Source organism: Mercenaria mercenaria, chromosome 8 (genome assembly GCF_021730395.1).
Source record: "Mercenaria mercenaria strain notata chromosome 8, MADL_Memer_1, whole genome shotgun sequence".
Taxonomy (NCBI): Eukaryota; Metazoa; Mollusca; class Bivalvia; order Venerida; family Veneridae; genus Mercenaria; species Mercenaria mercenaria.
The window spans coordinates 74,771,857-74,787,967 of NC_069368.1; the positions used below are offsets into that span (position 1 = coordinate 74,771,857).

The following is a 16,111-nucleotide window of genomic DNA, read 5'->3' on the forward strand; positions in this document are numbered from 1 at the left end:
CAAGTTTGTCCGGGCTGTAACTTATCCATGGATGAACGGATTCTTAAATAATTTGGCACATATGTTTGCCTCAATGGCATTGTGTGTCGCGTGAACGAAACAGTTTGGTAACTTAAAGGTCAAGTTCATACTTTGAGGTCAAAGGTCAAAACTCGGTGCTGTTTTCTTGTCCAGGTTGTAACTCGGCCATGGATTGAGAGATTCTTAAATACTTTGGCACAAATCTTATCCTTGATAAGATGATGTGTCATGTGAAACAACCAGATTGGTAGCTTAAAGATCAAGTCATACTTAGAGGTCAAAGGTCAAAACTTGGTGCAGTTTTCCTTGTCCGGGCTATAACTCAGTCATGGATTGAGGGTTTCTTAAATAACTTGGCACAACTGTTTGCCTCGATGAGACAGTCTGTCAGACGTAAGTAGTTGAAAGGTCAAGGTCACGTTTAGGGGTCAAAGGTCAAAGTTGATGTAGTTTCTCTTGTCTGGGCTGTAACTGGCCATGGATGGAGATGTTCTTAAATAACTTGGCAGAAATGTTTGCCGCAATCAGTTCTGTCGCCGCCAAATAGTATCATAAATGTCAGTCCTTTTGACAGGTGGCGGGCTCAACATGTTGCCTGTGCACTCCGGGAGAACTACGTTCCAACGTAAGTCAAGTCTCATCGATATCATGTGACATACCTCAACGATGAAGCTACGGTATCGCTTCGAATGACCTTGTTGATTCACTTATTATGTGTAATTAAGCATATATTTTACGTTTTCATAACTGAAAAGATAAGTTTGATGTGTAGAAGATATATTAGCTATTTGTAGCATTTTGCAAGATACAACGAACTAGTTACAAATACACTTATGTAAGCTACATAAATGTTGCAAGGCCGCAACGATAACATACATTATGTGACAACGTCTCACATACAGTGTTGCAAAGTCTCAGCATCATAATTACCATTTGAACTTGTAGAAAATTACACTTATTAGATAGTACGTACATGCGTACGCCGGTAATCAATACTGTATAGATAATTAGGATAGTAAAGCATTACTCCAAGAACTTTCCACATAAATGAGCTATTTCGTAACAAATGTTTTCGACACCATGTGCAGGCGTATTGCTCATTTTATCCGCATATAATAATTATTATTACGTCGTGCAAATGTATTAGGAACCTGAGACTTCATAACTCGTAACCATATAATAAAATCTGTAAAAAGATCCTTTGGAAGCAAAGAATGCAACCAAGAAGAATAATAACAGACTCGGTTTGGTTGAGTCTGTTCATGAGAGGTAATGAAATGTGCAACACCTCTCACGCCCCCTAGCACCGGCTTAAGCGGAACTCTATTATATATGTGTTGAATGGACTCCATGATCCCAAAGGACCAGAAAATATAACAACACTGAATCTAAGTACGGGGAGACTTTTTACAGCCGCCGCCACACGGCACTTAAAGATTGCTGTTGTGATAGTTAATAAAATCTGTAAAAAGATACTTTGGAAGCAAAGAATGCAACCAAGAAGAATAATAGCAGACTCGGTTTGATTGAGTCTGTTCATGAGAGGTAATGAAATGTGCAACACCTCTTACGCCCCCTAGCACCGGCTTAAGCGGAACTCTATTATATATGTGTTGAATGGACTCCATGATCCCAAAGGACCAGGCGCAAGTGCCCTCAGGACGGATATTTCTGTCGAGTTCGTAAACACATAACTGGATATTTTCTTGCATATCGCATAAAAATTACCGTTTCATTCTGACAGATCATTTTTGTTGCATGCCGTATTTTACAAATAACAACAGAAATTTAAAAGCAATTAGAAACACTTCATTTGCAGTACTCATTCTTATGGCAGAGCATGCACCCACAGCGCGAGAAATGAACGTCCGTAAGCCGAAGTGACGTCATTACATTCAAGTGAAGCACAATAACAAAGTTCCACTTTAGTTTTATCGTTTTATGAACGTATTTCAGACCGACAAAAATACTACATGTAAATAGGACGAAGAGAAGGTCTCAAGGTACATGATAATGTCTTAGGTTCACATATACCATACCATATAATATCAAAGCAGCACAAGTTGTCATAACCAGCACGAGAGCCATCGCTTGGGGTGCCAGATGGGTTTTGCAGGCATTGGTAATGTCGACGGAAAGGCCAGTCCGGTGTATTTTTCCTTATTACGTATCTAAAATTATTTCAATTGAGTTTCAATGGACTGCGATCGTGCAATATTTTTCCTTATTATATATGTTACTATAAATAGTAACAAAAAGCCGTTTAAAACGGTCATTACGGCTTCTGTTTATGTATCCATAATGGCGCAGTGCGCCTCTGGAGCCATAACCATAACGGCCCGGGTAACCAGAACGTCAGCGCGTTTTGATGTTGACGTCATGAAGCAACATTATTTATGGCGATCGAAAGGTCGCTGAATCAGATCGATTGTCAAATATTGATGGCATTGTTGATAAAAAAGCAAAACAAATAATTCTTTTAGGTGTTTGGAAAATATTTAAAATGAAAATACCAAAATATATATGAAGTGAAGGTATATGATAAAAAAGTCAATAAACGGCTGGTTGTGCCTTCTAGCCGCAATGGCACACCTAGTTTAATAATAGTCCTCGAAATAAAGCCCTTGTGTGATTATAACACTAGACGTGCCATTATGGCAAGAAAGCACAACCCAGTCATATATTAACTTCGTAGCAATTCTTTATGATATGATTTTCTTTTCAACCCTAAATTATGCTTTATGTAAGAAAGTACAACTATCAAGGCATTTGATTTTATACAACATGTAGCCCCTTATCCAAATGGTATAGAAACTGAAAAAACCCAGTAAATGCTTGAACTAATGAAAAATGCACGTTAAACTCTTCTTAAACGATTATATACACGTGTAATAAACAGGTAAATAGATGGGAGAACGGTGTCTTTGAGTGCTAATGGTCCTAAAAGCAAATAATAGCCCTCGAGCTATTATCACCTTGGCAGGGCCATTATTACTCAAAGGCACCACTCTCCCATATATTAAACTGTACATATGTTATTGCGGACAACGCTTTCATATCGGAGAGTAATGTTTTCTAAACGTTTAAATGGAAAGAATCGCGTGATGTCCATGACGTCCACGCGCACGCTGCGACATCTATTTGACGTTTCAATTTGTGGAAAATATGAATACGCGTCAGCTTGATTTGTTTATTAGATTTTCGGAGAAATTCTTCTCGTGTTTTTCCTGTTTTCGTACCAGAAAGAAAATTTAGACATAAAGTAATTACTTGATAGTAGGTATGTAATAAAGACGTTATAAACTTTGTTTGTGGATATATGCACTCGTTCTTTCGCTCCTAAGGTTGCGCAATATTACTGCTGCAGAACAAGTGCATTATATCCACATGCAAAGTCAATAACCTATAAATATCGACGTTTTAGTTTTATTTTGGGTGCGTGTCGTCAATTGTGACGTCAGTTTCATGGATGTCGTCATGTTTTTAAGTTCTTTAACTAGGACATTTTCAGTTCCACTTGGGTTAAAGAACAACTTTTTTTATCATTGATATAATGAATAAGGACAACACGAACAAACAATGGAACACAGTGGGGCACCGCCATGGAACGGTCAGTGGCAAAAACACCACTGGGGAGCTTAAACCGGTTTATGGTGCGCACCCATCCTCACTCTTACCCTTACCATGTTCCAAAGACACGGGACAGTGTAAATAAAAGTATACCCCTCCAGGTCAATCTCTTTCACACGTAATGGAAACAGAAAGGCATGACATGTAAAACACAAAAATGCTCGTGTATAAAAATATAAAAAGCAAACCTTAAGAACCAAAAACGTATGTACTCAATGCCTTTTCGCGCAATATTTCTCTATTTCCGCTGCAGAACGCGTGCATATACCTAGATACAAATCTAATAACCTACGATTACATGCTTACTTCAGGTTTCTTAGTTGCGTCCTGTGCTTCAAAAGAATCGTTTTACAGCATTAATAATAATTAAGGTGTGCGCATGCAATAGTATAAGTCAACTCCGCGGCTACCCCGTACATATTGCTAGTAAGATATCTTGGGGAAACCGTCAAATGATAATAAAAGAAACGGATAAAAAAATACAAGTACATATGTACATACTTTGAACAAAATCTGATGTTCAGTCACAGACTTGCTGGTACACTTCACTCGAATATAAGTAATGTTTAGCCGCAAGACTTCGATGAGTGTCAGTAACGCTTACCTATGTCGCGTTTAGAGTTAGTAACATCATCGGTTAGAATGAGGAACATGATATTAAATAAATATTGCCTGTTTATGATAAAGCAGTTGCAGTAATATATTTCTAAGATTATAACTGGTATCGCCTTTAATCGATCGTTGACTGTCAGTAAGTATTGCTGTTGAAAAATGTAGTATATTTGTTTTATTCTGGAAAATAGCAAAATGATTCTATTTTCTAAATAACAGACAACTGTTTTTGAAATTTAAATGTTTTGATAAATTTATGCGATTACTTCTAGAATCTGAATACATGTTCAAGTCAAGACATAAGTAAATATCATAAAAGTAATTGCTATATATGAAAATAATATAAGCCGTGTCACATTGAGCGATACCGCAACCAGAAATCGTTGAGATATGTCACATTATATCGTTGAGACATGACTTACGTTGGAACGTAGTTCTCCCGGAGTGCTGTGGGCATCTAGTATGTTTAAGCTGCTACAATCTCGAGTTCATAAATTAGTTTTTATCTCTGTCACTTCAAGTACAGTTTCTATCCAGGTTTGAAGCACATGACCCTTAAAAGGTATTTTGCATTGAAAGAAGAAGGATAATACAAATATTTAACACTTTTCAGTGTATTTCGGTTTCAATGTTATCCATACAAGTCTGCATAGTTGATAATTTCATTTATGTGTACTTTAGCTTTCTCATATAAACTTAAAATGTATATGTTGTGGGGCTTGTGTTTCCATGGTAATGCATAATCTCTCATTTGTAAAAAAACTATGTATGATAACTGTTTTTGATGGCTGTCCCATTCTCTTTAAGACCAGAGTGATCAGAAGTTTTACATGTAAATCCCATTCCTTCACATTGAATTCTTATTTTATAATTCCATTTTCCTAATGTGGATAAAAAAGGAGCAACAATGGATAAAAAAACAACAACAACAACAACAAAAAAAAAACGCTCACCCGAGTAACACACCATAACAATGTAAACATGTTTTACCTAGTGATTTCATGGAGACAAATAATCTGACCAATTTTCAATAAGATAGGGCCAAAAAATGCGGCCTCTTGAGTGTAAACAAGCATTTTCTCTGATTTGACCTAGTGACCTAGTTTTTTACCCCACATGACCCAGATTCGAACTTCGAACCAAAATTTCATTAAAAAAACATTCTGACAAAGTTTCGGGAAGATTGCAGCAAAAACATGGCCTCTCGAATGTATACAAGCTTTTCCTTTGATTTGACCTAGTGACCTAGTTTTTGACCCAGATTTGAAATCATCCAAGACTTCATGATAACAAACATTCTCACCACGTTTTATGAAGATAGAATCAAAAATGTGCCCCCTAGGATGTAAAATGGCCTTTCAGCCATATAGAATGTTTGTCTGCATGATATATCGGATGAATTTGTGGGTTCAAAAACTAGGTCACCAGGTCAAATCAAAGAATAGGCTTGACCAAATTTCAAGAAGATCAATTGAAGAAAAAAAGAACAGCCTCTATCGCACACACAAGGTTTTTCTTTGATTTGTCCTAGTGACCTAGTTTTTGACCCCAGATGACTTGTCATCTAAATTGACCTAGATTTCATCAGTGCAAACATTCTGACCATATTTCATGAAAATCAATTGAAAAAAAAAACAGTCTCTATTGCACACACAAGGTTTTTCCTTGATTTGACCTAGTGACCTAGTTTTTGACTCCAGATGACCCATATTCCAACCTGTCCTAGATTTTATCAAGGCAATCATTCCCACCAAAATTCATGAAAATCAATTGAAAAATACAGCCTCTATCGCACACACAATGTTTTTCTTTGATTTGACCTAGTGACCTAGTTTTTGACCCCAGATGACCCATTTTCGAACTCGGCCTAGATTTCATCAAGGTTATCATTCTGACCAAAATTCATGAAGATCAATTGAAAAATACAGCCTCTATCGCATACAAAAGGTTTTTCCTTGATTTGACCAAGAGACCTAGTTTTTGACCCCAGATGACCCATTTTCAAATTTGGCCTAGATTTCATCAATGTTATCATTCTGACCAAATTTCATGAAGATCAGCTGCAAAATACAGCCTCTATAGCATACACAAGCTAAATGTTGACGGACGACAGACAGATGACGGACGCCGGACAGCGAGCGATCAGAAAAACTCACATGAGCATTGCTCAGGTGATCTAAAAAAATAAAGCAGGTCAGTAGGTCACATTGATGGTCACTGAAAGTAAGTTTAAAGATTGGTGTGCAAAACTGCACATTCACAGTTTCAAAGCTGTGTCTTAAAAGTAGGGTCAAAAATAGCAAATTTTGGGTCTTTAAGGGGCCATAACTTTGGAACCCATGACGGGATCTGGCCAGTTTCCGAAAGGAACCGAGATATAATGCCAGTACAAGTTGTGTGCAAGTTTGATAAAAACTGATTGCAAAATGTGGTCTCTATCGTGTTCACAAGCCAAAAAATAGCAAATTTTGGCCCTTTAAGGGGCCATAACTCTGGAACCCATGACTGGATCTGGCCAGTTTTCGAAAGGAACCGAGATATTATGCCAGTACAAGTTGTGTGCATGTTTGATTAAAGTTGATTGCAAAATGTGGTCTCTATCGTGTTCACAAGCCAAAAATAGCAACTTTTGGCCCTTTAAGGGGCCATAACTCTGGAACCCATGATGGGATCTGGCCAGTATTTAAAAGGAAAATGAGATATTATTCCAATACAGGTTGTGTGCAAGTTTGATTAAAGTTGATTGCAAAATCTGGTCTCTATCGTGTTCACAAGCCAAAAATAGCGAATTCTGGCCCTTTATGGGGCCATAACTCTGGAACCCATGATGGGATCTGGCCAGTTTTCGAAAGGAACCGAGATATTATGACAGGTGAGCTAAAAACAAACAATGGGTACTAGGATTTAGTATTGCTACTTGCATTCGTACCTTGATTTATCATATGTTGGTCCGTACTGTGGTTCAAACAGCAATAGTTTCTATAAACAGAACTTTACCTTTAACAAGAACAAAGTCTTCTTAGCTTGATTTTAAGAGCAAAAATAGATCTCTATGTGTTGATAATATTTGGTAACAGTAACGTAATCGCAGCAACTTACTATTTCTCAACAACAGCTGAAAACAAATCTGCATTGTTAGCTCACCTGAGCACAAAGCGCTCAATGTAGGCTTTGTGGTAACTGTTTTTGTCGAGGTGTGATTCTGAACTCTCTAGATCCAGTTTTAGGCCAATCTTCATGAAACTTGGTCAGAATATTATAATTGTATACACTCAACACTCGAACAAATTTGTTACTGTGTCATATTGGGTCAAAAACTAGGACACTATGTCAATGAAAAGAGTCAGACTCTTTGTCTCTGTGAAATCCAAATTTGAAAAATGGGTTACCTAAGGTCAGAAACTAGGTCATTAGGTAAAATCATAGAAAAACCTTGTTAACACTCTAGATTAGATGTATCATTTCCTGTTTGATATTCTTAAAACTTTACCAGAATGTTTGTTTTTATGAAGTCTAGGTGAGGTTTAAAACTAGGCAACTAGTGGTAAAAATCTAGGTTACAAAGTCAAATATAAGGTAAACAGTATTAACACTCTAAAGGCCATATTTTCTGTTTGACCTTTTTGAAACTTTATTTTTAATTGTCAGAGCGTTTGTCTTTATAAAATCTAGTTTGAATTTAAAACTGGATTACATGTGGTCAAAAACAAGGTCACTAGGTGAAATCATAAAATAATCTTGTTAATACTCTAGAAGCCTCACTTTTTTACTTTATTGTTGTAAAATCGTCAGAATATTTGTTTCTATGAATCTAGGTCAATTACAAAACTACGTTACCGAAGGTGTAACACTAGGTCACTTCGTCAAATCGTAAAGAACATTGTTTACACTCAATGCCACAATTTTACTACTAGATCTTCATAAACGTCTGCCCGAATGTTTAGCCTTTTTAAAATATAAGTCAAGTTGAAAACTCAGTTACCAGAGATCTTAAACTAGCCACTCAAACTAAGGTCGAATGATAGAAAAAAACCTTGTTAACACTCTAGAGGTCACATTTTCTTTTTGATTTTCATAAAACTTTGTCAAAATGTTTGTCTCTTCGAAATCTAGTTCAGCTTTGAAACTGGAATATCTATCTCATATAATAGAAAAACATCTCTTTGGCTCAGCGGTATGAGCATTGGACTAGCACCCAAGCGCCTCAAGTTTGAATTGTGCCACAAAGTTGTAAGATAGGGGCTTGTCCGGGATACGGATTTCATCTCGTGCAGAAAATGGCACTTACTGTGCCAAAATGGCTTACATGTCATCATAAATGATGACTTCTTTGAAGAGGGGAAGTGTTACGGTCACTTACGCATAGTCTGCATCTTTAAAATCTGAAAAGAAGATCCCTCGGAAGCACCGAGAACAAGGCAAACAGTGAAAAATGCAGACTCGGTTTGATTGAGTCTGTTCATGAGCAGTAAAGGAAAATGCAACACTGCCCACGCCCCCTAGCACCGGCTTAAGCAGTATTCAATCTTCAAATCTAAATGAGTTGAAATCAATGATCCCGAAATACCAGAAACTATAACAACACTGAGATGAAGTCGGGGAGACTTTTTACGGCCGCCACACAGCACTTAACATCCGCTGTTGTGAAGTAAATAAAATCTGAAAAGTAGATCCCTCAAAAACACCGAGAACAAGGCAAACAGTGAAAATTAGTTTGATTGAGTCTGTTCATGAGCAGTAATGGAAAATGCAACACTGTTCGAATCCCACTACAGGCAGTTGGGACTTTTCTTGTTGTGTACTTCCAAGCTACATTTTAGAAGTAACTCCATTTCGTTCTCAGGCGAAAAAATCCCTTCCTGTCTGCACATAAAATCAAATTTTGATATATTCTTGGGCAGATTTGTTATTTGCAGTCAATTTAATGAAGTCAATAATTATTAATGAATTCTCTTCTAGGCCATATATCTTTTAATGATTCATGAAAAGAACTGTAATATTATCTAATGCAGTTGCTATTACTGCTGTTCTTTTTTAATGTTTTTCTAAGAGATAATGTCATAGTATTTCATAAATAATGAAGAAAATAATGGTTCAAAATGCATTTGTTTTCAAGATGAACTTCTATGACAAGTTATTTACTATCAGAATTACATTACTGTACATATGATAGCTTCTCATAGTGACTGACAGACCTTTTGCTACCATTCAGTATCACACTATAGTATTGTAAAGATTTTTTAATGCAGTTAATGTCCGTAAAATTCTAAGTTTAGAAATATCTCTAGCAAATGAGTCTAAATACAGTTCTCTGGCTAGTAAAATAATCTATGTAAGAAATTCTTGTTTATAAATAATTAAAGTCTTAAGACCAGTCTTCTTTATTTGTTCGTCTTTTTTTTCGCCTAATGGAATACTACATGGCTTAGCAGGAATTTTTAAAAATAAAATTCCATGTATTCATTAAGTTGAAGGAGTCTCTAGAAGGGTCGGGTGTATACTCACTTAGAAAACAACCCCTTGGATCCTCCCTTGTGTACTAGATTATTGTTGCACCCAATTTTCAAATTTTTACTGCAGTTTAAATACCACTGGTGTTGATAAAGTAATAAATATTTTGCATACAGACTACAGTAAATAATACAGAAAATAGATAGAAATAGCATAAGAAGCATGCTAATGGAATGAGGTTTGTAAACTTTCCCGAAAAATAGGGGACGGGGGAGGGGGGCTTCGCACTTGTCGCACTGGAGCCCTGTCTTTTGATAGAACATACTTCCTAACTTTGTAAGGTACCCAGCATAATACCAGATAACTTAACAAATGTAATGATACGCACCTTAGAGAACTTAAAAATGTGCATCAGTGAATCACTATAAATGGGAAGGTGGTTTAAAAACCAGGCTAAATATTATTACAGTAACAATAATTTGGAGTTTATTTATAGAAGTGTCTTTCAAAATCTTATTAACCATGTTCAGGGTTTTCGTATATGTCAGTTTACAAAAGAAAATAAATAAAAAGTAAAGGGGTTAAAGTGAAAAGGGAACGCAGAATTTACAATATGTCGCGCAGGGGCCATTGTGTTAGAAAATAAATAGCAGTGTCTGACCTAAAAGTAGAAATTTAGTGATTGCATACCTAAAGTCAGCACTGCCAAAAAAAATGTCAAATTCTGGTAATATATTTGACGATGATGATGTTCTGATCATTGATGACGACTCAGATGAAGACATTTCTAATGACTACCCAAGCAGATCAGCATCTACTGATCAAAAGGTGAAACATAATGGAAAACGTCCCAAATGCAATATGTTTTCGCTATGAGTATGAACAACAATGGTCAAAGGGAAGTAACAGTTTTCCCATAGACTAACATTGTAATGTTTTGGGTTATAGCCCTTTCCTAACATTTAAACTTTTGGTGCCACCTACCCAGGGTGAAAGAACTATTCAAGACCTAAAAGAAAACAGCCAGAATTATACATGTTGACCATCATTTTTGTGCACTTTTTTCACCCGCAAGTCAGTAACCCCCAGTCCGGCAGTGAATTCATGAAAATATCAAATCACTAAAACAAGCAAAATTTTCAAACAAAATACACTTCAAATATTTTTTCCTCCATTAAGGCATCGCCACAGTCACAACTCAGTATCAGTTCATATTTTCAGGCAGAGAATTTTTCTCTTGAAAACTGCACTAAAGCCTTAACAGCTGGTCAAATTATCTACATCTACATCTTTCACCCAACCGTCGATTTCCGACTATCTCTGGGCGGCGCTGTCAGAGAAACAGTTGTTAAAGAAATGATATGTTACAATGTTAAAATAATAAAAGCTAAAAAAGACAGTATGCTACAGTTAAAATGGGGCAGAGGCAATAGAATTACATACTGACCACCGCCAGCCTCTCTCTAAAGATACCGAGACTGGGGCTAGATTTAACATAAGTTGGTAGGGAGTTCCAGAGACGGATGGTCCTTGGGAAGTAGGAGTTAGAAAAGTACTGAGTGTGAGACATGGGGATTAAGTAATTTAGGTTTCTAGTTGGAATAAGATGAGATTGATCGACTGCAACTGTCTGGGTCCTTATTTTATAAAACATTACTAATGAGTTTTGTAACCTTCTATTATTGGAGTGTATTCCATTCTAAAGTTTTCAGCATTTGTGTAACACTACTGGTGTAACTGTAGTCGTACATGACGTACCTAGCAGCTGACCTTTGGACATTTTCGACTTTGCTAGTGAGGGTTTTTTGCCAAGGATGCCAGACGCTTGAACAGTACTCAAGTTGAGGGCGGACATAGGTGTTATAGGCAGCAATTTTGACCTTTTTATTGTCAGTTTTCACATTCCGTTGTATGAAGCGAAGAGTGGAAGTTGCTTTGGAAGTGATATTGTCAATATGTTTGGACCAGTTTAGATCTTTGGAAATGGTTATGCCTAGGTATTTAGCTGCCTCACAAGTTTTTAACTCTATGTTGTGAAGTTTGTAGGGGTAGACCACGGGATTTTTCTTTCTAAAGATTCTAAGGACTTCACACTTGTCCGGGTTGAACTCCATGGGTCACGTCTTCTCCCAGGTTTCTAAGTTAATGAGGTCTTGTTGCAGAGATACACTATCTGAAATGGAGTTGATGGTAAGGTATATTATGGTGTCATCTGCAAACATTCTTGCGTTAATTTGACCGAGTCTGGTAAGTCATTGATATATACCAGGAAGAGACATGGCCCAAGAACAGACCTCTGGGGAACTCCAGACAGTACAGGAAGTTCACTGGAAAAATGACCATCAACAGCGACTTTCTGGGATCGGTTGGACAGGAAAGATTTGACCCAATTGGTAATTTGTTGGTTGACACAAGGCTTTGTAGTTTATAAATTAGTCTTACGTGATCGACCTTGTCAAACGCCTTGGAGAAGTCCATGACAATAACATCTGTTTGTTGACCCTGTTCAGTGTTATTGTAAAGTTCCTGAGTGAAATTAATGAGCTGAGTCTCACAACTGTGACCTGATCTAAAGCCATGCTGGAACTGGCTAAGTAGCTTATGCTTGTCAAAATAGGTCATAAGATTGGAAACAACAATGTGTTCAAGGAGTTTAGAAGCAATGCAAGTTAGGGAAATTGGGCGATAGTTACTAGGTTTAGACTTGAGACCTTTTTTAAATACGGGGGCTACAGTGGCTTTTTTCCAATCACTGGGTACTAGGCCAGATTCGAGAGATAACCTGTATATATGGACAAGTACAGGAGCAATCTCATGGTGGAGTTCTTTTAGGATGCGTGGGGATAGTTCATCAGGTCCTGAGGCTTTATGTGGGGATAGACCATGGAGCAGTTTTTCCACACCTTCAGTGGTGACCTGGATCTTATTCATCTTGGAGACTGGGGATGAGAGAATGTTGGAACATATATGCTTCAGACTAAGGGGCTGGGGAGGGAAAAAGACAGATTCAAATTGTTTGTTTAAGATAGTAGCCTTTTGGATGGGGTCCGTGTAGGTAAGACCATCTGATTTGAGGGGGGCGATGCCGACATTTTCTTTTTTGTTGTGCTTGATGAAACTGTAGAACTTTTTGTTTTTACCAGGTTGTGAGTCATGGTCAAATATGATACTTTCCATATATGACCAGTATTGGGCTCTTATCTGCTTCTGGATAGAAGACTTAAAGGGATCTGAATCTTTGTTGGCGGGCTGGGGAGGGAAATTTGTGTAGTTTCTGGTAAAATTTATCACGCTTGTGTATAAGCCTGATAATTCTTGGTCATAAGATTAATTACCATCAACATAAGAAGCATATGATGATTTATAGTACATATGCCATTTGCAAAATGTTAGAGTCTTGTTTAGACCGAAAGTTTACCCCAAAATATTGAAACTTTATGTGCAGTCAAACTCCAATATAAAAAATATTACAAAGACAAAATTTAGTTAATTTCATAGTACAATATGTATACTGCAAACTCTTATGGATTTTTGTCGAAACTGTTCCTGGTTATTGCATTAGACACAAAAAGACAACCCCATGTTAATTTAATTTAAAATGTTGTTTGTACATGCATAACTGACCACAGGTAGCCAGGTAAACCTATACATAATCCTATATCACCTGTTTATATAGGTGTAAATTATGTGTGAACAGATAACACAAATTGGATAAATTGATGGTGTTGGGATTTTTGTGTATAATTCAGTAATCCGGTAAAATTTCAAAATAATTTCTGAAGACTTTATTCTTCACAGTCTGCTTAACAATTGGCTGTAATTATCTTTGAAATGTATTGAATATATATTGAGTTTGACTGCACGTAAAATTGCAAAATTTTGTCATAGAAAAATATCTAATAAAGGCATAATACAGGTAGTGAAATGCACAACCTTTTACTTGCATATGGGGGCCTCCGTGGCCGAGTGGTTAGAGTCGTTGACTTCAAACCATTTGCCCCTCATCGATGTGGGTTCGAAACCTCATTTGGGGGGTAGAATTCTTAACGTGAGGAAGCCATCCAGCTGGCTTACGGAAGGTCGGTGGTTCTACCCAGGTGCCCGCTCGTGATGAAATAGTGCACGGAGGGGCACCTGGGGTCTTCCTCCACCATTAAAGCCGGAAAGTCGCCATATGACCTAAAATTGTGTCGGTGCGACGTTAAACCCAACAAAATAAATAAATAAATTTACTTGCATATGTTCACATAGATATTTAAAACATAATTATGACAAATTTATTGACTATTGTTACCACTTAATCATCTTTTCTTTTTATGAAAATTTGCATGTAAAATTTTGAGTCAAATGGCCGCCACTGTAGGCGATGCCTTAATCATGGCTTAGAACTTCAATTTAAGAAATAAAACAGTTTTCAAACATATTCAACAGATATTTCACCAATGAGAGACCACTTTACATCTTAAATATTTGTCTCGGAATACCATATACTTTTTCAACCAATCAAGGCCCTGTTAGTTATTTCCCTTTGACCTAAAGAGATACTTCTTTCTTTTTATTTGAACAAAATATTGCTCAGAATGATAAAATAAACATTTACAAACTGAGATATGATTACCTTTTTACTTGGATACCCATATGCTTAAAATCGCTGATGAAATTTTGGTGGTACTAACTACTACTACTTGAATCAAGAAATCCATGATATTTCAGTCACCGTACTCCTATTATTTTACCCATATGGTTCAAATGAGTAATGCGTACTAATAAATGCCCCGTCTAATTGCTTGCATGTACATTTCATGAATTTGCTGATATTTATGTCGACGTTGGGTCTATTTCTTACCCCACCCACCACCAAATCGCGCGTTTTCATAGATTTTGCACCTTATGCACCTATCAGACAACTTTAGGATGCAAGAGTGTAATCAAAACAGAACGAATATATAGCAATTAATGGTACAGTCAAGAAAATTAATAAATTGAAATCTATATATACGTTAAACGGACCCCGGGGAGCAGTCAAAATAAGCACCTGACGTCTAGAAATTGTAGGAATTTGACTGCTGATGCTACATTCTACAGCCTGTATTAGAAAATATGACGTGCAGAACTTGTTGAAAGTGTAATGTCACTGTTAGATATTTACGTTTTACCAGACTGGCAAAAAAAAAATGACATAAATCTTCATGTAGTCTCGAAGATTAAGGATGAAAGTAGGAAAATTCTCAAATGAACACAATTTTTAATGCCTTTTTCAGTTTCTGTAAAAGAAAAAATGCATTACAGGGGAAGCATCATACATTTTTGTCAATGTGTTAACACAATCAAACGAAAAATATTTAAGTCACTCAAAATAAACGAGACATCATAAAAATAGGCAAAAAATAAGTATTTTCCTATTAAAGGGAGGTAATACAGATTAGTATTATTATCTATTGTCAATCGCGATTGATAAATTGTTTCCCTTTATGGTGAAATATCGTTCATTCCGTATTTCTCACATAATTAGCTATGTGCTAATTACGTGACTATATTTCAATAAAACAGCAGTTTAATATTTTAACTATAAAGCCCCCTATTTACCGTTCAAATAAACCTTTGAAAGAGATACTTTTTTCATTTTTCGAAAATAGTACAGAAAATAAAGTAAATTTAACACCAGCGACTGTTTCAAATACAGATTTGTCTAAATTTTATGCAAATTAACACAAAATGTATGAGAATGATCAAGATCAAGGTCCAGCTGTATCATTTCAGACATTCACTGGGCTTATACTTTTTTATAAAAAAGAACGCTATTTTTATTCTTTTTGCCAAATAATATTCATTTCTCGGATTTCCGATTTACACAGAGCTATCTGGTTCCAGTTATTGCTTACTGTATTCACAATTGTGCATATATAAGCTTGAAATTCAGTCGAAATCATATAAATATGCATAGAACAGCATATACGCTGCAATATAGCTTTCTGAGGCAGAAAAGAAAATCTATGTGAAGACACGTTTTATGTTTTAAAAGTTTTAAACCAGACACTATCATGCAAATAAAACACATTCATCGTGTATTTCTCTGTTTACAGCCACCCACATGGCATGGCAATATAGCAATTCAGGGTGCCCTTTAGGTCAAAAGGAAGTAACAGTTTTCCCATAGACTTACATTGTAATGTTTTGGGTTATAGCCCTTTCCTAACATTTAAACTTTTGATGCCACCTACCCAGGGTGAAAGAACTATTCAAGACCTAAAAGAAAACAGCCAGAAATATACATTTTGACCATCATTTTTGTGCACTTTTTTCACCCGCAAGTCAGTAACCCCCAGTCCGGCAGTGAATTTTTGTTTACATTTCATGAAAATACCAAATCACTAAAACAAGCAAAATTTTCAAACAA

The 16,111-nt window shown here is 36.4% G+C and overlaps 1 protein-coding gene across 2 annotated transcripts in view; it reads left to right on the top strand.

Annotated features, from left to right (window-relative positions):
• Positions 1 to 10,389: 10,389 nt before the first annotated feature.
• Positions 10,390 to 16,111, top strand: part of LOC123566053 (uncharacterized) — a 39,301-nt gene continuing 33,579 nt past the window's right edge. For both annotated transcript variants that reach the window (XM_045359884.2, XM_045359885.2), the window contains exon 1: positions 10,390 to 10,542. In XM_045359884.2, the coding sequence (XP_045215819.1) occupies positions 10,429 to 10,542 (114 nt within the window). In that variant the 5' untranslated portion in view covers positions 10,390 to 10,428. The remainder of the gene's footprint in view (positions 10,543 to 16,111) is intronic.